The sequence below is a fragment of the Mauremys mutica genome, chromosome 2, assembly GCF_020497125.1.
Source record: "Mauremys mutica isolate MM-2020 ecotype Southern chromosome 2, ASM2049712v1, whole genome shotgun sequence".
Lineage (NCBI taxonomy): Eukaryota > Metazoa > Chordata > Testudines > Geoemydidae > Mauremys > Mauremys mutica.
Window position 1 is genome coordinate 91,147,465 of NC_059073.1, and position 23,168 is coordinate 91,170,632.

Here is a 23,168-nt window from a genome sequence, read left to right on the forward strand (position 1 = left end):
GATGAAGAGCACCATTTGCTTAAAAACTCAAGAGCCACTCTGAGATAATTAGAGAATTACACACCGTCTTCCTTTTGAAAGCCTGTGATGAATGTTGGAATTTTGTAATATTTTTATGAACTATATATAAGACTCAGGGTACCTACCTACTTTGTATGGCCGCCCATTGGATGGGACATGGTGGGGTGATGGTGGTGTTCTCCTTCCTGGGACAAGGGAGATAAGGATGGGGGTTGAATAATGTAAAATGTCTGGATTGGAACCAGATTAACAAGGACTCGCTGGAATCTACACACCATGTGAATGGAAGACCCTACATTGACAATGGAAGAACCAAGAACTTGTCCATTAACACTTAATGAGTGGAACAGCCAAGAGCAGGCTACTTCCTTCAGTTCTCTGAAGGAAGCCGAGTAAAAAGACTGCAACTGGAAACAAAGGTATGAAGTGTCAAGGGGACTCTTTTAAGGTTCATGCAGCGATCAGAGACTCACATATAGGGACAGAGAGTGAAGATGGACCTCAGAGAATCATGGCATGGCATAGCCATTGCTTCAACCAATATGGATGCTGTCTTAACTTAATGCTTTTCCCTAACTTAATGCTAATCTAATGACTCTCTGATGCTGTATTCCAACTGACTAATCAATGCTACTTTGCTTCGAAAAGGCTGCTCTCTGCAATACTTACTCAGTTGCATTGCTCCCTCAGAAGGTGGATTTGCTGTAGGAGCTCTTTGGGGGTGCTGGAGCCCAAAGGCCAAATCACAGAATCATTGAGGCTGTGTGGATGGGCCCTGGTGATCTGGCACAGTAAAGGGATTACTCCCAGGAGACTGAAGGCTGGGGCGTAGCACCAACCTGGTAAATCTGTGATAAAGCCATACAAATATCAATTCCAACAGAGGCAAAGGACACCATCCTATTCATAGGACTCACAGTCCAGGTAGCCACCAAGAAAAAGACTTTGGTGCTTCAGGAGGCTCCCATCATTCTCCTCTTCCAGATGCAGAATGTTTGACTCTAGTGTCGGGAGTTACAGTGGAGCCGGTCCAGACCCTGTCACCACCTTCAGGAACCACCTTGCCCCTTTCTGACAAATGGACACAAACATCATCAATGGTACTCCATCCCAGCAGGAGATGGTGGTGTGCCTAAAATATTCCCAGCTAGGCCTCCTGGTGAACTTCAAAAAATAGTCTCGTATCTCATCACAGATAGAGTTCATAGGAGCTGGAATTGACTCCACATTGCCCAGGGCATACCTGATCAAGGACAGGTTCCTGGTTTTGTAGTTGCTATTACTCAAGATGGAATCGAACCTGACTAAGACAGTATGGACTTGTAGTGGGCTGTGAGGCCATATGTGAGCCTGCATTTATGTGACATCATTTGCCAGACATCTGCAGTTTTTACAACTCTAGTTTAGGTCAATGTATTATCTGGCAAGGTATCAGATGAACAAGAAGGTCTTAGTGCCACCTCAAGTAATTGCAAAACCTGAGATAAATAGCGAGAATCCAAGACTGTAAAAGGAGTACCACCATTCTCTGGCCTTTCCTTGACAATGACATTAATTATGGACACATCAGGGACAGGTTGGGGAGGCCACCTGAACCATCTACCTGGTCCAAGTGCAAGGTACCTGGTCCACAAAAGATATGAAACTTCACATAAATGTCCTGGAACTCAGAACCATCAGGCTAATCTGTATGGCAATCCTTCCTGTTCTTCAAAATTCCATGGTGCAGATCCTGATGTCAAAACATGTACAATGCACTATGTATTCAAGCAAGGAGGCACTTGCTCATCACCCTTCTAGCTATGAAGCTCTGGACATGATGCCACCAACATGGGATAACTCCAATGGCTCTTCACCTCCCAGAACTTAGTAACAATCTGGAGGACTTCCTGGCAGACAATCTGTTATAAATGACAGTTGCTCCCTGTGGATTCCATCATAGAGCCAATCTTCCATCCTTGGGGGGGCTCCTGTGATAGGCCTCTTTTGCCACCAGGGATGCCAAGTATCTGAACTTTTGTTCCAGAGGGGTCATGAGCTTGAGACAACTACTAGGCATCTTCCTTCTATAATGGAATCAAGACCTCCTATATCTCTTTCTGCTGATTCCACTGATCCCCAGAGTAATATTTAAAATGAAATGAGTCAGCGCCACAATCATCCTTGTAGCTCCCGACTGGCCATGGCAGTCTTACTTGACTGACCTGCTAAAGTTGTCTGTTCAACTGCCTATCCAGCTCTCAGACTGCCTAGATGTGATTTCACAACACCACAGTCAGATACTCTATCCAGACCTAAAGTCACTGCATCTGAAGGCACATGGATTTTGGTTGGGTGAGACTCACGGACAGAAACTGTTCCCCACAGGTCCAAGAGATCCTGATACAGAGCAGAAAGACTTATTAAAATGGAAGAGATTCTCTGTATGGACAGCTTAACATAGCCTGGGCCTAGTGCAGACTATGATACTGAAGATCCTTGAATACTTGTTGTACTTAAAACATCCTGGCCTTTTATTCAGATTCATTAAGGTTCACCTTACAGCAGTCTCAGAGTGTTATCCACCTATATAGTCATCCTCTCACCTGACAGTATCAGGTCAGAGAACCTACTCCTACTGGGACCACAGTATCATCCTTCCAAGGTTTATGGAGGCTCCCTTCAAACCTCCTTTCAGAATGCGCCTTATATCATCTCACTCCAAAGACAGCCTTTTTTAGTTGCCATCAACTTGGCCAGGAGAGTGAGTGAACTTTAATCACTATTGACTGAACCTCCTTACGTAGCATTTCATAGGAACAAAGTGATTCTGAAACCTCACCGTAAATTCATCCCTAAGGTCTCAGAATTCTACCTGAATCAGCTGATTAACAGTCATGTTCCCAAAGCCCCACTCCATACCATGAGAGAAGTTATATACTCTGGATGTTTCCATAGCCTTACTTTATTACACTGTCTGAACCAAACTGTTCAGACTGGCTTCTCATTTATTTCTGATGGCTATTCTAAAGGTCAGGCCATCTCCTCACAGAGAATATACAAGTACTGTAGATAAACAATATATCATATGTTAGCAGTTGGCCAGTGTACGTATCCCACTGAACATAGACACACTCCACCACAGCTCAAGCGACATTCTCTGTCTGCTTTAAAAATATGCTTAAATCTGCAAAGTGGTGATGTGGAGTAACATGTCAAACATTATGCATTGTACTTAGCCACTAGATCAGGTACAAATTCCAGACAGCAGTCCTTCAATCTTTTTGACAGAATTCCGTTCGAACTCCTCATTACCACCATCCTGAGGGGATACTGCTTGCAAGTCACCTACAGTGGATCCACGCTTACACATACTTGAAGAAGAAAGAATACTTACCCTATAGTAACTGATTCTTCATGTTTTGTCAGCATCGATTCTGTGACTTGCCCTCCATCCCCACTTTTGGAGTTCTCAGCTGACACAGTCTTTGAATTATAAGAGAACTGAGGGAAACTCGCAGCCTCTCTGCCTTTTATACCCTTGCACAGGAGAGCGAGGAGGCAGAGCGCCCATGTGTGGCCTGATAGATTCTGCTATTCAAAAGGATCCGATATCATGTGCGTGAGGTACAAGTGCCCCTATAGTAAGATCCACACTGACTACATCTTGAAGAACCACAATTATTGTTGGGTAAGTAACTGTTCTATATCAACCATATAGAATAGTTCCAGTTCTTGGGTCTTTGTGTATGCTACTATATTGGAAAAAAAACTTTTTTTTTTTAAATACCTCCTTAATGCCTTGGTACTTATTTATAGTATCTTAGATTATAAAGCCAGACCATACTGGGGAGTTTCAAAATTCACTATATTTACTGTGAGATTCTTGGCATGTGAGAGAACATAATTTTGAGTGTCTGGAATTTCCCTTGTTTATTAAGCAGGATTTAAGATTTCCTTTACCCCTTTTATAATTAAAAGAGATAGCCACAGCTATGAGATATGCATTAAGCCTATTTAAAAATGTGTCCATGAGTTGAACATAATTGCAAATGCTGTATGTTTTGTTCAACTGTCCAGAGACCAAATGCTTTTTCATAAAAAGTAGATACATAATGTTAGCAGTATATGTCTTTCAGGCAGTGTATATATATATTTATATGAAGTAGTAAAAGGGATTTGTTCATTACCATGGTAAATCCTGCTTCCAAAAGAGACTGCCTTCATTTTCATAATATTCTATGGTAAAAATTATTTCAGGATATCGGTCATTAAATAAATCTTTATAGATACATCACTCTTTCACAATGCCAAAAATATCCTTAATGTAACATGTTTAGTGTGAGGTAGGTATAATACCTTGTATTCCAGAGTAGCCACACACATATCAATAGCAACGTGTGATACTAGATCAGTTTGTTAGTTTTATATACAGTGGATGATATTACTATTCATCTATAAATGTATTTCTGCTGTGCTATCTAGACACCAGTTATGGCAAACAATATTTCAGCTAGTTTTGAGTAGTCCACCCAAAGCAGTATCATGTGTTCTTCTATTTATCAAATAGTTATGAAATATTCTGCACTGTTGGTAAGAAGCTAAGTAAAGAATAAAAATATGGAAATGCAGTATATATAAAACAAGAACACTTTGGACAGAGTTTTTAACAAACATTTCAGGGTTCTGATGACCTCACAGACAACTCTAATTTTGCTGTCTGGTTACTATCATGACCACAAACAATTATGTTTACAGTGTTTTGTTGTACAGACTAGTTAACTATATAATACTTATTTCCTTCATTTAAATCTGAAGCTTCCCATATAATAATAAACATGTGCAACTGCCCTCAAACTAATACTATTACAAAACAGCATACATGGAAATATATCTGAATGTTTTGCTATCTAGGAGTGGGACTTAAAAAATGAGGTCATCTACCCATTATTCAAAATCAATACCACTTCTATAAATACTTCCTTTGGACTTTCCAGTGCATTTTGTCTCATTTGTGTGTTCTAATTGCAAGATCCTTGGGATAGGGACTTTCTTCTTTTGTGTGTCTTATTCAGTCCTAAAGGCACTGTCTACACATAACAAATAATGTTTAAATAATTTACTTTCCTTTAGAACTCTTTATAATTGTTTTAAACGGCACTTAACCACAGATGGACAGATTTTAACTTTTTTAAAAATTAATCTTTAATTCTGTGATTTAATAAAAGGGTAGATGGTGATGTAATTAATAGATTACAACAAAAATCTGTGAATTCAGTTATGTTCTTGGGGCTGGATGATATACTTTTCCAGTGAAAAATATTCTGTTCATGCTTTTTTTTAAAATGCATGTTTGCAATTATAAAGCCAGTCCAGGTAAACTCTATATGTTAAATTTAAATTTGTAACAATTTTTTCCTAGATTACACCACCACCATCACTGACAGATCCACTTAAAGAACTTTTTAGACAACAGGAAGTTGTAAGGATGAAATTGCGTTTACAGCACAGTATTGAAAGGGTAAGAATACAGAAAAATGTTCATTTCCCTATTTTAAACTTTCTATATATATAACTTTCTATATATATACATTTAATCTTGTGTGTGTGTGTGTGTGTGTAATATATATATATATATATATATATAATTACTTAAATTAACATTGCTTTTAGAAGTAAATTCCTTACACTGCTGTTTTACAATTCAGAGAAATGTTGTACACATTCATACTGCAGATCAAACTAGAATTAACACAGTATAATTTCAGTACTGTACATGAGGTAATATACACAACAGTCCTTTATATACTAACATGAGAACATGCTGCAACTTGCTGCTTATTGCAATGAAAATTTGCTCAGTTGTCCAAATAGCAGTTTCCATGTGGGAAACCAAGAAAGCAAGACATTTTTTGAATGCCAATACTTCTAGTAAAAGGCGAAAGATCCGTATTACAACTGGCATGTACTTGGTTTACTTGACAGTTTTGTACTCTGTTAAGGAAATAATACAATTTATGTCTGTTTCGTTAGTTAATAATAATAAAACTGGGTCTGAGTCGTGGTGTAATAATTCCCAACTAGAGTTTTATTCAGTTTAAAGATATATCCTAGATTACAATTGTTAACTAACATGTTTTGGTCTCCTGCTTGTTAGAATTTCACCAACATTTTTTTTTTATGGCTACACTTGCAGACTTTGTGGAAGTTAGAAATGGAAAAGACCATCTATCTGTGAATGCATATTCTTTAAATGTTTATTTCAACACATTTTTTTGGGCTGTGGGCTTTAAGAAATCTGCACACTTTAGGAAGGAAAAGTCTGGGGATCTTTTAAAGTCTTTTAATCCAACAGGTTATACCAAGAAAATCAAAGAGTCTGAGGTGTTTAACTGTCCATCAGGAATGAGTACATTAACCCAGAATTTTGATTTAGGGCATTTTTTCCCAATTTTTCCTCCTTTAGACCCTTGTACACTAGATCACAAGTATTCTTGAATGAAACACATGTAAAGTTTCTAGGTCAAATTGCTTTTAAGATAACCTGAGAAAAAGCACTAGAATTTTCAGAAAGTGAAAAACATCTATTTTTTTCCTAAGATTGGTATCTTTATCAAAGACAACATATGAAACTTCGAGCACAAAGGACCTATTTTGGACAATGTAGAGGTGGGCCAGAACCTTCCTTTGAATGGAAAACTGCTTGCAACTTCAGGGAGAGGCTATTGTTTCTCCATAATATTAGCTGTTCCTTGTTTAGATTGTCTATTTACAAATCCACCCTTGTTTTCCTTTGATGGGAGTCTCTCATTCACTTTATAGCAGATTTTTTTTTAAGCTGCTTGAACTCTAGGGATATTTGGGTCCATAAATAGAACTTCTAAATAATTTTACTTTGAGGAAAGTATAATAATTAATTCAGTTGTGATTCTACTTTAATGTTATATTGGGTCCTGATCCTGCATTGTATGTGATAAAAGTGGACTTCTGTACCAATACATAGTTCAATGACGCTTTCTGCAAATGCAGCAGTCTATGAGCTACACAATACAGGATCATGGCCTTACTGAGTCTTTATACCTAATGAAAAAAATTCCTTTTACTTAGCACACACAAAAAATTCTGTCTTCTCAGATGTTCTACCAAATTCTGTATATATTTAATTTGCACATTTTAGTTATTTTGATCACTGGCTGAGTGGAAATATAATGCATTGTTATGTAGATCAGGGCCAGCCCTGGGCTTTGTGGGGTCTTAAACCAAGTTACATATGAGAGCATTCTGCTCTTTTAGTACCACAAACCAGGACCGAATACCCAAAAACTAACAGCCAAAAAAAAAAAAAAAAAGTGCAAGTACATCAGAAGCAGGAAGCCTGCTAAACAATCAGTGGGGCCACTGGACAATCGGGGTGCTAAAGGAGCACTCCAGGAAGATAAGGCCATAGCGGAGAAACTAAATTAATACTTTGCTTGTCTTCACTGCAGAGGATAAGAGGGCGATTGCGTACACCAGAGCCATTCTTTTTAGGTTACAAATCTGAGGAACTGTCCCAGATTGGGGTGTCAATAGAGGAGGTTTTGGAACAAATGATAAATTAAACATGAATAAATCAATAAGACCAGATGGTATTCACCAAAGAGTTCTGAAGGAACTCAAATATGAAATTGCAGAACTACTAAGTGGCATGTAACCTGTCATTTAAATCAGCTTCTGTACTACATGACTATAGGATAGCTAATGTTTTAAATACTTTTAAAAGGCTCCAGACACAATCCTGGCAATTACAGGCTGGGAAGCTTAACTTCAGTACTAGGCAAATTAGTTGAAACTATAGTAAAGAACAGAATTATCAGACACACAGATGAACACAATTTGTTGAGGAGGCGTTAGTGTGGCTTTTGCAAAGGCAAATCATGCCTGACCAATCTATTATAATTCTTCGAGTGAGTAAAATGATTTTTAGTCTTTGTCTCAGACTTCATGAAACTGCAGAAGCAATTTAGAGTGTTTTTTCCAGTCTTCTCCATGTTGTTCTTTAGGGAGTTTATTGCATCTTGCTTTGCAAGACACTGTTGCAACTAGCTGTTTGGGTTAACAAACATGGACAAGGATGATCTAGTGGATATAATGTACTTAGACCAGGGGTCGGCAACCGGTGGCTCGCGGCTCGCCAGGGTAAGCACCCTGGCGGGCCGGCCCGGTTTGTTTATCTGCCGCGTCGGCTGATCGCGGCTCCCACTGGCCGCGGTTCGCGGTCCCAGGCCAATGCGGGAGGCAGGAAGCGGCGCGAGCCGAGGGATGTTCTGGCCGTGGCTTCCTGCCTCCCGCATTGGCCTGGGACCGCGAACCGCGGCCAGTGGGAGCCGCGATCGGCCGAACTTGCCGACGCGGCAGATAAACAAACCGGGCCGGCCCGCCAGGGTGCTTACCCTGGCGAGCCGCGAGCCACCGGTTGCCGACCCCTGACTTAGACTTTCAGAAGGCCTTTGACAAAGTCCCTCACCAAAGGCTCTTAAGCAAAGTAAGCATTCATGGGATAAGAGGGAAGGTCCTCTTGTGGATCAGTAACTTGTTGAAAGACAGAAAACAAAGGGTAGGAATAAAGGGTCAGTTTTCAGAATGGAGAGAGGTAAATAGTGGTGTCCCCCAGGGGTCTGTACTGGTACCAGTGCTGTTCAGCATATTTATAAATGATCTGGAACAAGGGGTAAAAGTGATATGGCAACATTTGCAGATAATATAAAATTACTCAAGATAGTTAAGTCCAAAGCAGACTGCAAAGAGTTGCAAAGGGATCTCACAAAACTGAGTCAGTGAGCAACAAAATGCCAGATTAAATTAAATGTTGATAAATGCAAAGTAATGCATAGTGGAAAACATAATCCCAACTATATGTACAAACTGATGGGGTCTAAATTAGCTGTTACCACTTAGGAAAGAGATCTTGAAATCATTGTGGATAATTCTTTGAAAACATCCGCTCAATGTGCAATGGCAGTCAAAAGAGCTAACAGAATGTTGGGAGCCATTAGGAAAGGGATAGATAATAAGACAGAGAATATAATAATGCTTCTATATAAATCCATGGTTTGCCCATACTTTGAATACGGTGTGCAGTTCCGGTCACCCCATCTCAAAAAGGATATATTAGAATTAGAAAAGTTACAGAAAAGGACAACAAAAATGTTTAGGGGTATGGAACAGCTTCCATATGAGAAAAGATTAAAAAGACTGGGACTTTTTGTCTTGGAAAAGAGAGGACTAAGAGGAGGATATTATAGCAGTCTATAAAATCATGAATGGTGTGGAGCAAATGAATAACAAATTGTTATTTATTCCAGTGGCTTTCAACCATTTTTCATTTGAGGACCCCTTTGGAAATTTTCAATGGATGTGCAGACCTCTTTAGAAATCTGTTGTCAGTTGAATTCTGTTCAGTCTGTTTTTTAAATCTTTCATGGACTCCTTAGACATAGTTGGGTATGCGGACCACAGGTTGAGAACCAGTGGGTTACTCCTTCACATTATACAAGAAACAGCTTTCACCCAATGAAATTAATAGGCAGCAGGTTTAAAACAAACAATAGGAAGTACTTCTTCACACTAAACAAGTCAACCTGTGGGACTTGTTGTTGGGGATGTTGTAAAGGCCAAAACTATATCTGGGTTCAAAAAAGAACTAGATAAGTTCATGGAGGATAGGTCCATCAGTGGCTATTAGCGAGGATGATCAGGGATGTCCCCCATGCTCTGAGTGTCCCTAGCCTGCGTTTGCCAGAAGCTGGGAGTGGACAACAGGGGATGGATCACTTGATGACTGCCTGTTCTGTTCATTCCCTCTGAAGCATCTAGCTTTGGCTAATATCAGAAGACAGGATACTGGGCTGGTTGGACCACTGGTCTGACCCAGTATGACCGTTCTTATGTACCCATAACTACCTCATGCTTTTGCAACATCATCTCTTTTCCCTGCATTTTTACTAGAGGGTTGCACGCTTTGTTGCTTTCATAGGCTGAACTTGTACACTCAGTCAGCGAGAACAACATATTAAGCATATAAGAAATTCTGTTTCCTGCAGCACCAAATAGACACACTGGTACTGATTTTCCTCTCATAGCAGTGGAAATCAGGTTTCTCCAGTGTTCCAATTTTCACCAAAATCAATAAGGTTTTGCACATTGATGCATAAAATATTCCCTGAAATTTTGGAATTGATAAGCTGCATGGTGCCACAACGCTTCAACCTGAAGCTTATGTGATTGTTAAGGATTCAGTAGAATTGTCTGTTGTTGGCAGGTGGTAGGAGGGGAAGGGGCAGGAACACAGACTCTACTCCTGAATGCAAATACCCAGCCCTCCTAGAGCACTGCCATCTGAGGATCTTAGAGTACTTTATAGGTCTGAGGGAATTCACTTCCCATCCCCTTTGGCCTACAGGGGACAGAAGAACATAAGATTCATTGCAGTCAGTTTCTGCAGATCTCCCCATTCTGTCCCTGACTTCACCACCACTCAGGCTTACAAATTCCATGTTGGCTTTTACTCCCCCACGTTGCCTCCACCCAAACTCAGGTTGCCATTGAATCCTCTCTGTTCTCCGTCCTCAGGCCCCCCCACCTATCCACACACACATGCCTGGATTCTGGCCTTGGTCATCTCCCTTGACTACTGCAGCAGATTCCTCTCTGACCTCACTGCCTCTCTCCTTACTTCCCCTCAGCTCAGCCAAAGTGCTACTCCTAAAATCACCTTCCTCCCCTGATGCTCTGCTTATGTCAATCAGTTCTTCAGATCTCTATGCTGCACTCCCTGTGCCTGCTGCATGAAGATCAGACTTCTCACCCAGCTCAACTCCTGCCTCCATCTCATCTGCATTCACCCAAGCCTCCCTGCTTATCACCCCATTGTATGCCCTTGAATGCCGCCCCCCCCCACCTCATTTTTCTGCATGGAACAATCTTGCCTCCTTCCCATATCATGTGACTTCCTGCTCTTCCTTCACATCTCTCCCAAGAGCTCATTTCTCTTGCGAGAGACTTCTGTCAGTTTCCTGCAAACAATCCCTGGTGTGCAGTGATGAGCTGCCAAAATCTTAACAACGGGTTCCCTATAAAAAGTTCTGATTTAACAACGGGTTCCCTATAAAAAGTTCTGATTTAAGGGATGTGCGACAGCATGTATTTTTTGTACCAATAGGGTTACCATACGTCCGTATTTTCCCAGGAGGTGATTAAGAACCGAAAAGCCTGACATGTCCAGGAAAATACAGATGTATTTTAACCCTACCTAAAGTTCTTTTTTAAAAAGATGGGGCTGAACTAGAAATGAGCTCCGTTTCACATGTGTGGGTGGTGATCAGGGACAGTCTCAATTTTTGGGTCTTTTTCTTATATAGGCTCCTATTACCCCTCACCCCCGTCCCAATTTTTCACACTTGCTGTCTGGTCACTCTAGGGTGTGCACATGTGTGGGTCCCAGCTGCTCCCTGCCCCCCCCTCATTAAAGCAGGTGTGCAGGGTTACTGCCCTGGGAACTGCAGGGCACCAGTGGATGTGGGGCTGGCTGCAGATAGGGGCGTGGGGCAGGGCTAGCTGGAGGCAGGGAGTGACACGGGCTGGCTGTGGGCAGGTGATGCAGACGGGCGGGCTGCGGGTGGCTGTGGGCAGGGGGTGGCTGTGGGCGGCTGTGGGCAGAGGCTGGCTGCAGGCAGGGGGTGGCTGTGGCAGGGGCTGCAGGCAGAGGCTGGCTGCGGGCAGAGGGTGGCTGTGGCAAGGGCTGGCTGCGGGCAGAGGGCGGCTGTGGGCAGGGGCTGGCTGTGGGTGGCTGTGGGCAGGGGGTGGGGCAGAGGGTGGCTGTGGGCAGGGGCTGGCTGCGGGTGGCTGTGGGCAGGGGCTGGCTGTGGGCAGGGGGTGGGGCAGAGGGCGGCTGGGGGCAGGGGCTGGCTGCGGGTGGCTGCGGGCAGGGGGTGGGGCAGGGGCTGGCTGGGGGCAGGGGCTGGCTGGGGGTGGCTGGGGGCAGGGGCTGGCTGGGGGCAGGGAAGGCGGGGGAGGGGCGCAGATACTCACACGGTGGGGGGGGCTGGGAGCAGCAGGACGCAGCCGGGGACTCACCAGGCAGCAGCAGCAGGAGCCCCAGGGCCAGAGGTCCAAAGAGCAGGAGCAGCAACAGGGCCAGGAGGCAGCTCACATGGCTCTCGCAGCACAGCGCAGCGCCCCCCGGTGGCCGGGAGGAGGAATTACAGGCTTCCCAGGCAGAGCCCATCAAAGCTTCCCTCGCAGGGAAGCTAGTTAACAAGCGGTTCTAAAACCGCTTCTAAATTTAACAACGGGTTCGCGCGAACCGGTGCGAACCGGCTCCAGCTCACCCCTGCTGGTGTGCTCTGTGGGACTTAAATGTTCAAATAGGTCTGAGACTGTTTTCTTATGTGTCAGCTACATCTTGCCAGAAGCAGTTCTGCATTGTTGGTACAAACATCTCTGGCACTTTTAAAACACTTTGTTGCTTTTGTAGTCCAACCTGTGCGGCCAGTAAGAGAGTGCAGTATATTAAGATGCTGCTGCCTTGTGATGCATTAGGCAGCTTTAAGGAATCCGGTGCCTGCAGCACCAAATGGGCCCTCTGTGGGCCTGAAAGATGGAAATCAAGCTCTTCTGGCTTTTCAGTTTTCACCAGAATCCATAGAGTTCTGCCCATTGATGCTTATAACATTAACTGAAAGGCTGGAATTTGTCAGATGCAGTGTTCAAAAGTTATCACATATAGACACAAACAAAGAGAGAAATGCCATTGAGTTGAGTGTTGGTCCTTGTTCCACTCAGCCAGCTAGATTTACCATAATATGCTGCATAGGGAACTATGCAGCTTCTGAGTGGTCTTCAATGGATTTTTGTAGAATGTAATTATCTGCATGCTTAGTGGTTTTAACTATAAGGAAAATGTGTTTTCCAAAGACTTTACTGGCTCCTTGCAGATGCCTTAAGTATGTTAATATTGCTCTGTAAAGCCCTATTTGTCAGAGTCCTAGTTATCTGAGAAATTGCCTCTGTTTCCCTACTGTGCCACAATATTTGAAGTCAGATTATTATTAATTATTTGTATTACTACAATACTTTAGTCCCTATATTTAAAGGTTTGGGGGTCTACTGGCAAGGCATTTTCAGGGCAGGGTCCCTCAACTTTTGAATTTTCTTTCCTCATTGGTCCATCTGAATCAAAGTTTGTGGACCTTCAAGGCACAGTGTGTTTAAAATAAATCTCTCTCTATATGCAGACCCTTGCCTAATGGGGGAATATGTTTTTGGGTCTATGTCCTCGCATTGATTACAGCCAATGTAACTACATTTTATATTATTTTTAAATTAGGGCTGTCAAGTGATTAAAAAATTTAATTGCAATTAATTGTGCTGTTAAACAATAATAGCATACCATTTATTTAAATATTCTTGGATGTTTTCTACATTTGCAAATGTATTGATTTCAGTTACAACGCAGAATAAAGTGTACAGTGCTCACTTTATTTTTTATTACAAGTATTTTCACTGTAAAAACCAAAGAAATAGTATTTTTCAGTTAATCTAATACAAGTACTGTAGTGCACCTCTTCATCATGAAAGTTGAATTTACAAATGTAGTATTATGTATAAAACCCCCCAGCATTCAAAAATAAAACAATATAAAATTTTAGAGCCTGAAAGTCCACTCAGTCCTACTTCTTGTTCAGCCAGTCACTCAGACAAACAAGTTTGTTTACATTTGCAGGAGATCATGCTGCCCTGAAAGTGAGAACAGGTGTTCGCATTGCACTGTTTTAACAGGCATCGCTAGATATTTATGTGCCAGATATACTAAAGATTCGTATGTCCCTTCATGCTTCAACCACCATTCCAGGGGACATGCATACATGCTGATGACAGGTTCTGCTCGATAACAATCCAAAGCAGTACAGACTGATGCATGTCTATGTTCATTATCTGAGTCAGATGAGGTAAACATTTGAAATTCAAGCAGACCACATTACGGTAATTCTGAACTTAGTCATTAAATAGAAAGAGAGTACTCAAGACTAAACAATAAAAGATTTTACTCGGACCCTTATTGTTCAAGCCTAAAAATAGAGAGCAAATACTGTCAAAAACAATTTTAAAAGTAGACCAGAACATTTTTTTAGGCCCTCATAAAACACAAAAGTTATTGAGGATCCCATTTATTATAATAGGGCATATTGCTTCTATTTTAAATTATACTTTCAGAAGTTTCAATTTAATTCAGTGGCATCATCAAGTAGAGCCACACCTTTAGGTTTCTAATGAAATTTCTAGAATGAAAGTTCACAAAAGTTATTTTATTTTTCTTTAGAAATCTCATGACATTCAAATGACAGAATGTAAATGTTATCAAGGTAGAAAAATAGGGGAATGTTGCATTTTCTCACTAAAGGCCTCAAAAAAAAAAAAAGCCTGAAAAGAATTTTGGTGTGCAAATATTTTTACAAATGCAAATTCAAATGACAATTTATGAAGTATTCAGCTATATGTTAATATTTTTATCCAATTAGGAAAAGCTTATTGTATCCAACGAACAAGAAGTTCTGCGTGTCCATTATCGAGCTGCAAGAACTTTAGCTAATCAGACGTTACCATTCAGTGCCTGCACCGTACTGCTGGATGCTGAAGTATATAATGTGCCCCTGGACTCTCAGGTAAGAGGAGACTTGTTTTAGGATTTCAGAGCATCCAGTTAGATGATTTTCCTATTACTTATCTTTGATAAGTACTTTTACGTCTGACTTGAGAGAAGATATTGGGTAATATCCTGGTACCATTGAAATCAATGGCAAAACTTCCTTTGACTTCCTGGGTGTCTGGATCATGGATAATGGTGCGTTTTGGCACAAATGTTAACTGGAAAAGCTTTGTGGAGAAACTCATACGATACCTTCCTGCCCTGTGTATGGCAATAATTAGTTATTTGAAAAGTGAAAATCCCTCACTTTTATGAACAGTAAAATTCACCAAATAATTTTAAAGTCATTAGCCATATTTGTAGTTAAACAAGCCATGGTAAAGATCAGATCTCATGTTTTAGGGCATAAACTATTCGCCTGTACAGCTGAGGAGGGATTTCTTCTCCCTAGACAGCATTGCACAATTAACTAGGTTTATTATAGAGGCTTGTTGCCTTCTTTCCATAATTACTGGAGTAGGATACTAGACTGATAGACTAAAGACCTGATCCAGTATTTCATATAATCTATTTAGATTATTTGCTATTATGGTTGCTACCATAAGTTTTAGGGGGTCTTGTTTGTTTCTTTTTGTTTTTTATTTTTAGTTTTTAAGGGGTGGGTGGGGGCGGGGATTCCAGTGTGGTATAAGAAATGAAGCAGAAACATATATCTGAACAATATTTACATAAGAAAAAAACTTGTATAGTGTTTAATGTTTTAATTTCATTCAATGTTTAAAGAGATTTGTGATACTTTAAAATACTCTTCAATAGTCTAGTACCTGGTGAAAGAGTGTGGCAGTTTTGTATTGTAAAATATCTGCTTGTTCCCTGAGGAATTTTTGAAGTATAGTGGTATAGTCTTTCACTGAAGGAGTACAGTGGTGATGTTTTTTCTTTTGGTTTTTGTTCAGTTGTTTAGTGTTTATATACCTTATTCTATTAACTATACTCTTCTTTGTCATAAAAATTTATAGTTGCAAATGTGAAGATCTTTGACACTGCCAACTGAAAGACTGTCTTCGTAAAAGCATACCATGGTCATGGGCGCCAACTTATATGGGCTCCTGGGGCTAAAGCCCCAGGAATATTCACAGTCAGGGGCTCTGCTCCACCAATATTTGGAGCTAGGTTTCTCCCCTGCTTGGAGCACCCCTCCTGCCCGCGTCTCTCACCCCCCCCCCCGCCGCCAGGGCTGGAGCTTCCCCCCACCCCCGCCCCGGAGCTTCCCTGCCTGAACGTAAAGAGCGCGCAGCGCGCGTCTCTCTCCCTTGCTGCTGCCGCCGCCTAAGGGCTACAGCATAACAGCAGTGCAAGCTGCTGGTGCTGTAGCACCTCAGGAGGGGGAGGGGAGTGGAGGGGGCCGTGCTGTGCTTGGCAGCCCTCCCCTCCCCTCCCCCTACCTGGAGGTGACGCGAAGGGGACTTCCGGCCAGGAGACAGACATCACTCACCTTAGCAGCTGCTGGGGCTTCCGTGAGTGTTTGACCCTATGATTCCCCCCCTGCCCCAGCCCCCACTCCTGCCCAACGCTGGGGAAGGGGGGGCAGCCCCACCCCCTCCCACCGTCCCCCAGTGAAGCTATGGTGAGAGGCAGCAGGCTGCAGCAGGGGTCAGGGAGGCAGGAAGCCATATGTGAAGGCAGTGCCCCTCCCGTCCAGCACCCTCCCACCACAGGGCAGATGGGGGAGGGGGTTCATAGACCTACCTGAGCAGCTGGGGCTTGGGTGTATTTTGTGACAACTTGCCCTCCCTGTCCGTCCCCCCCCCAGCCACCACCCTGCAGCCCCTCCACTCCTGCCCCACGCTGGGGACGGGGAAGCCCCCCCCATCCCCTACCCCCAGTGAGGGGCAGCAGGCTGCACAGGGGAGGCAGGAAGCCACATGTGAAGGCAATGCCTTCTCCCCCAGCGCCCACCAACCCACCCGCCACAGGAGGGATGGGAGAGGGAGGCTTCCTAGACCTGAGCAGCTGGGGCTTGGGTGAATTTTATGACACCCTGCTTCCCCACCCCATAGCCACCACCCTGCAGACCCCACTTCTGCCCCATACTGGGCAAGGGGCAGCCCCATCCACAGTGAAGTTATGGTGAGGGGCAGCAACATGGAAGGCCACCTGTGATGGCAACCACCCCCCCCAGTACCCATCATAGGGGAGGTGAGTGAGCTTTCTGGACCTGAGAGGGGCCCTAGGAGCATGTGCAGTGACTGTGGTGCAGAGTGAGTGTGCTGTGGGGAGCAGGGGGGGAGAGGAGGGGTCCCTCCCCTGGAGCTTGCTGCTGCCAGTGGTGGTGATGGGGAGTCCTCTCTGGCCCTAGCCCTGGGGCAGCCTGTCTGCACCCCAAGTTCCTCATCCTCAGCCCTGCCCCACCCGAAAGCCTGCACCCCCAGCACTGAGCACGCTCCTGCACTGTGAACCCCTCATCCCCAGCCCCACCCCAGAACCCTCACCTGAGGGGAAAAACATGCAACTTAAATTTGGTGGTCAGTTTGGAGTATCATTGTATTTAGCACAATATTTGATTATTTTACACCCTTCAAAGTATGTAACTGGTCGTATACAGGTGTTACGAAGTGGGAATGTGCTTAATGTTTTCTCTGAATACTGTCTGTGTGCCTCAGTTTCCCCAATGCATTTCTTAAGGCTCTAGATGGTGGGATAAGGGGTGTGATTGTTGTAAAGCCCTAGAGGGCCAGTGTGATGCTGTCTGCACAGAGAATGGCCGACACCCTGTCTCCAGGCAACTGATGGCCTGGGGCCCCCCCCTGCAAAGGTGCCAGCTGAAGGTGTTGGAGACAAAGAGATCAGGTGACCTCCTGGCCCGGGAAAGGAACTGAGCAGAGAGGGGTGGGGGCTGGAGGGGGTTTGGGAGTCTGGAGCTGGCTGGGGACCAGGCGTGAAGTGCAGACAAGGGGGGTCTGGCTCACTGCCCCCAGAATGGACCCGGCCGAGGGGTCCAGTTCACTGTACCTACAAGCTCTGTTTTAGACCCTGTTCCTGTCATCAAATAAACCTCTGTGTTACTGGCTGGCTGAGAGTCACATCTGACTGCAAAGTGGGGGGGCAGGACCCTGTGGCTTCCCCAGGACCCCACTGGGGCGGGCTCACTGTGGGAAGGGCACAGAGGGGCAGAGGATGCTGAATGCTCCAAGGAGAGACCCAGGAGGTGAAGCCGTGTGAGCTTCTTGCCCTGAAAAAGTCTGCTCCAAGGGGGAGGAGGCTCCCCAAAGTCCTGACTGGCTTTGTGAGGAGCAGTTCCAGAGCAGCGCCCAGGGACTCCGTGACACCCGGTACCCACCACAGGGGAGGCGAGTGAGCTTTCTGGACCTGAGAGCGTCCCTAGGAGCATGTGCAGTGACTGTGGTGCAAAGTGAGCGTGCTGCGGGGGGGGGTCCCTCCCCTGGAGCTTGGAGCTGCCGGTAACGGGGGGGGGGGGGGGGGGGGTCCTCTCTGGCCATAGCCCTGGGGCAGCCTGTCTGCATCCCAAGTTCCTTATCCCCAGCCCTGCCCCACCCCAGTCCCTGCACTCCCAGCACCCCAGCCCTGAGCACCCTCCTGCACTGTGAACCCCTCATCCCCAGCCCAACCCGAGCCCTCACCTGAGGGGAAAAACGTGCAACTTAAATTTGGTGGTCAGTTTGGAGTATCATTTTGTTTAGCACGATACTTGACTATTTTACACCCCTTTAAAGTATATAACTAGTCGTATACAGGTGTTACAAAGTGGGAATGTTCTTAATGTTTTCTCTGAATACTGTGTGGGTGCCTCAGTTTCCTCTCTGCATTTCTCAAGGATCTAGATGGTGGGATAAGGGGGTGTGATTGTTGTAAAGCCCTAGAAGGACAGTGTGAGCTGTCTGCACAGAGAATGGCTGAAACCCTGTCTCCTGGTAACTGATGGCCTGGGCCACTCTCCTGCAAGGTGCCAACTGAAGGTGTTGGAGAACAGAGAGATCGGGTGGCCTCCTAATGCCTGGAAAAGAGACAAAGGCCAGAGGAGGGAGTGTCAGTGCCTGTGCGGACTTCTGGGAAGTGCATGGTGTGGAAGGGGGTGCTGTGATGCTTTGGAACAACTCCATACAAAGCCAGTCAGGACTCTGGGGGAGCCTCCTCTCTCTGAGCAGACTGTCTCCAGAGCAAGAAGCTTACACCTTCCTGGGTCTGACCTCGGAGCATTCAGCCCTTCCACATCATGCACTTTCCATAGCGAGTCTGCCCAGGCGGGTCCTGGGGCAACCAGAGGTCCCTGCACCCCAACTCCGCAGTCAGATGTGACTCTCAGCCAGACAGTAAAACAGAAGGTTTATTAGATGACAGGAACACAGTTTAAACAGAGCTTGTTGGTACAGAAAACAGAACCCCTCTGTCAGGTCCATCTTGGGGGGTGGGGAGCCCAGAACCAAGTTCTGGGTCTCTCCCCATTTCCCCAGCCAGCTCTAAACTGACACTCCCTCCTCTGGCCTCTGTGTCTCTTCCGGACAAGGAGGCCACCTGATCTCTTTGTCCCCAACACCTTCAGTTGGCATCTTGCAGGGGAAACTGAGGCACCCACACAGTATTCAGAGAAAATATTAAGAACATTCCCACTCCATCACAACAGGTGCAACAAAATATAATACTGTATATTGAAGTAGGCAAGTGCTGCTTCTGACTTTCCACTTTTAATTGACCCTTGTAATCTTGTGGCACTGACGCATTGTAGCTTCATTTTATATCGGCTTACGGGGTGGGAGCGGTGGGGCACCACCATTTTGGGCCCCACCAAAAATTATACAAACCTGCCGCCTATGACTATGGTTTCCCAAGTTTTCATTCTCAATGTACAACATTTGTTAAAAATAAGCAGTAAACTCTGAGACTACTCTGCATATTTAATTATGTGTGGAATGACACTAAAGTTTGCTGCTGTCATGATTCTGAATATGCTTACACATTACGAGCCTTCCATGAACAGGGGGATGCTTGCCACCAATGCCACCTAGTGGTCAGGCATGGGTGTGGCAGGTTGTCTTCTTCCCTGACATCCCCCCCTTTACAGTTATAGTTCTGTCTTGTGGGTCTGTCCCTCCTTTTGTGGATCAGCCTCCCCCACCCCCCAGAGGGCCACATGTCCCAGTCCACCCCTTTTGGGGTATACAAAAAGAAAGTCCAATCACAGAGAAGTCTTTCAGCACCTGCAAGGGCTTCAGGGCTTTCACCTTAGTTTGGGGACTGGGGGATCTGGGTTCTTGATCAGCCCAGTTCTTCCCATTGTGGATTTTCCACTGAGGTAAAGGTCCCTGTTGTCATATCTTTTGGAGTTGGTAGGGGAGCACCAGGTCTGATCCAGGGCCCAATGGTGGGCAGTTAAGTTCTGCCATTTGGGGTGCTAAGCAGCTGCCTCTCGAGATCACTTCCTATCTAAGTCCCCTTTTTCCCCATGGGGTAAATTTAAGAACCACAAATAAAGTTTCTGGCCTTTGTAATGAGTCACCAATCTCTTCTTTGCAGGCTTTGTCAGGGCTGTTTTGCCATGTCTCCGGCAACAAGAGTTCCTTGGCCATACTTGCTCAGAGCAGAGGTCTGCTCTCTTCCACTGTCTGCTTCCCTTTTTAAACTCCATCTCACGCTTGTGCAGACTTTGCAGGTGTAACAGGACAGGGCCATCTGTGCCCAGAACTTCTTTTTAACCCCTTGTTCTCCAGTATTGTAACAGGAGTAAGTAATGGTTAACAACTTGCATTACTTCATTATTTGAAAAACTGTTTCTAATGTGCTTCTTTTCTAGGCGGATGACAATAAAACATCAGTTAGGGATCGATTTAATGCAAGGCAGTTCATGTCATGGCTACAAGATGTAGATGATAAATTTGACAAATTAAAGGTATGTATCTGCATTTGTCCTTTCAAAGCCAAAAAATTAGACTACAAATGAAACTACAAAGATGAGATGAATAAGCATGGTAAACTTTTTTGAGTGCAATACCATAAATTATTATAGTAATGTAAGGTGCATTTAAAAGAAAAAAATCATAATCTTGAGCAGCTTACTGTTATGTTGATATGTAAAGAAATTATTTGGTGGAAGAATCTGTTTCGTTAGTTTTAATTAACTATCCATACATAATTAAGCCAAGTAAATATTATATTAGATATGTATTTCAGCTTTCTAAAGTTCCCTTTAAAGGTCTCTGGTGTTACTTAAATACAATTTTCTTTTTAAAATGTTTGTTTTAAATATTTGAAAACATTAATCTAATTTTTCATTTTGAATAGACATGCCTTTTGATGAGGCAACAGCATGAAGCAGCAGCTTTAAATGCTGTACAGAGACTGGAATGGCAGCTTAAACTACAAGAACTTGATCCTGCTACATACAAATCTATCAGCATTTATGAAATTCAGGAGTTTTATGTTCCTCTTGTTGATGTTAATGATGATTTTGAATTGACACCTATATGACAGCTGGCTGTCTCTTTCAATGGAGACAGCCTGAGAGAAATGGACAGCAATGGGCAGAAATGTATGCATCTCTTGAGGTATAGCACTTAATTCTGTGGAATATCTCCTTGCCCAATAATCGAGGTATTCTTTCAGACAAATAGTTCACAAAGGCTTGTTAAATATGATAAATGGATGATAGTAAATACTGTTTCATTTAGTGATAAATGACAATTATATTGGATGGTAGTTCCAAAAAGCAGTTTCCCAATAAATGCCATTATTTATATTTTAAAAGTTAACTACAACTTTAGAGCATATTCATTGAAAAGATGACAAGATACAGTGAGTTAACAGCGCTGGAAGTTGTTAACAAGTTACATAACCACTGAAAAGCATTTGATATTTAATAAAGCCTGCTTTAAAGCTTTGTATTACGAAACTTCAGTAACAGTTGAACTCCCACAGAAAAACAATGACAGTCTGTGGAAGAAATACAAGATTTGGAAGGAAAAAAGTCTGTTCATTTTATTATATTTGTAAATCTGTACAGTTTTCTTTTGGAAAAGATGTAATATTGTTGTCATTTTTAAATAACTTATTTTATACATATTGTGAAAATGTAAATAGTCTTGTAATTAATGTTGAAAATGTACAAAAATAGATATTTTAACTGTAAAACTGTTTTGTCTAATGTTTTATTGGACCAAAGTTGTAGTTTTTATTAAGTGTAGTGTATTTCTGGTTGGCAGTTCTTTTAGTAAGGTATGTGTTTGAGTTAGCTGCTTGTTTCATCACCATAACTGTAAAAGATTTGAAACTGAATGGTGTTGCATGCTTCACTCAACTTAACTCCTTTACTTCAGTAACTGATACCTAAATAATTGTAATATTTACAAAACCACATTTCATATTAGTCTGCTATTGTAATGCCATACCTGTGACTTACTATGACAAAAATATTTTTGTTTAAACTAAAACACCTTTTGCTCTTATATGGTGGTCTCACAATAGAGCCTATTTTTTTCCCAACAAAATGCCTTTGAATGAAAATTCTTAAATTGTACATTGTCTATTTTAATATTTACCTATGGAAGGATATGTAAATAGTTGTAAATATGTTTAATAAATTTTATTGGTCATGTTAACATGCTTGGATTTTTTTTACTGAAATTAAATCTTGAAGCTTTAGATACTATTTAACAAAAATATTTAAAAATGTGATAAGAATTGATTTAGAATTTGATAGTGAAAGGGTCCAGAGAGAAAGAGTGTGTGTGTGTGTGTGTGTTTGTATGTGTATAAATATATATATATACTGATCACCTTTGCAGTAGTTTATGAACAGCTGATGATCAGGTCAGTTTTTATCACTATCATAGTCATGTAAGGGTTGAGAGCAGAAATAACAGAAAAACTATAGAAACTATAGAAAAACTTCCCTGTGTTATGACATTTAACACTTTTATAATCATTAGCACTACTAATGTGTGGGGTAATGAAGTTTTTATTGGTAGGAGGTTACAGGTAGTTGTGAAAATATTTTTGTACTATCTAGTGCGGGAAATATTCAAGAATACTTTGGATCTGATATCTGCAACTGAGATTACATTTGAAAGTATTGCCTTCTAAAAAAGAGTTTATCTGAGAGAAACTGGCTAGTTGGAAAGCTGTTATAAGTATGGAGGGTAGAACTTACAGGAGCTGTTTAGTTATTTGGTGAAATACACAATATTATGCCATGTGCCTGTATGAATGCAGAATGTACTTGTTTTCAGATGATGAAAACACAAACTGAACAGACTGACTCACTTGTGTAGGTCTTAACTTAGGCCCATTCCAGGACGAGACATGAACTCAAACAGAATAGGGCTACACTTTGTGCCAACTACAAAAAGTAATTAAATAATTTTAAACTTCCACACTATACACCTACTCTTTTTCAACTTGCATTTACATTCACAAAGATCAAGAAAGTAACAATCTATTAGAACAATAACGAGTAACTTAAAACTATGGG

General features: G+C 42.8%; 1 protein-coding gene across 2 annotated transcripts in view; it reads left to right on the forward strand.

The window, feature by feature from the left end:
* ANKRD12 (ankyrin repeat domain 12) overlaps window positions 1-22,286 on the forward strand; it is a 120,185-nt gene extending 97,899 nt beyond the window's left edge. For both annotated transcript variants that reach the window (XM_045003048.1, XM_045003049.1), the window contains 4 exons: window positions 5,423-5,521; window positions 14,559-14,702; window positions 20,496-20,591; window positions 20,984-22,286. In XM_045003048.1, the coding sequence (XP_044858983.1) occupies window positions 5,423-5,521; window positions 14,559-14,702; window positions 20,496-20,591; window positions 20,984-21,169 (525 nt within the window). In that variant the 3' untranslated portion in view covers window positions 21,170-22,286. The remainder of the gene's footprint in view (window positions 1-5,422; window positions 5,522-14,558; window positions 14,703-20,495; window positions 20,592-20,983) is intronic.
* Window positions 22,287-23,168: the final 882 nt, after the last annotated feature.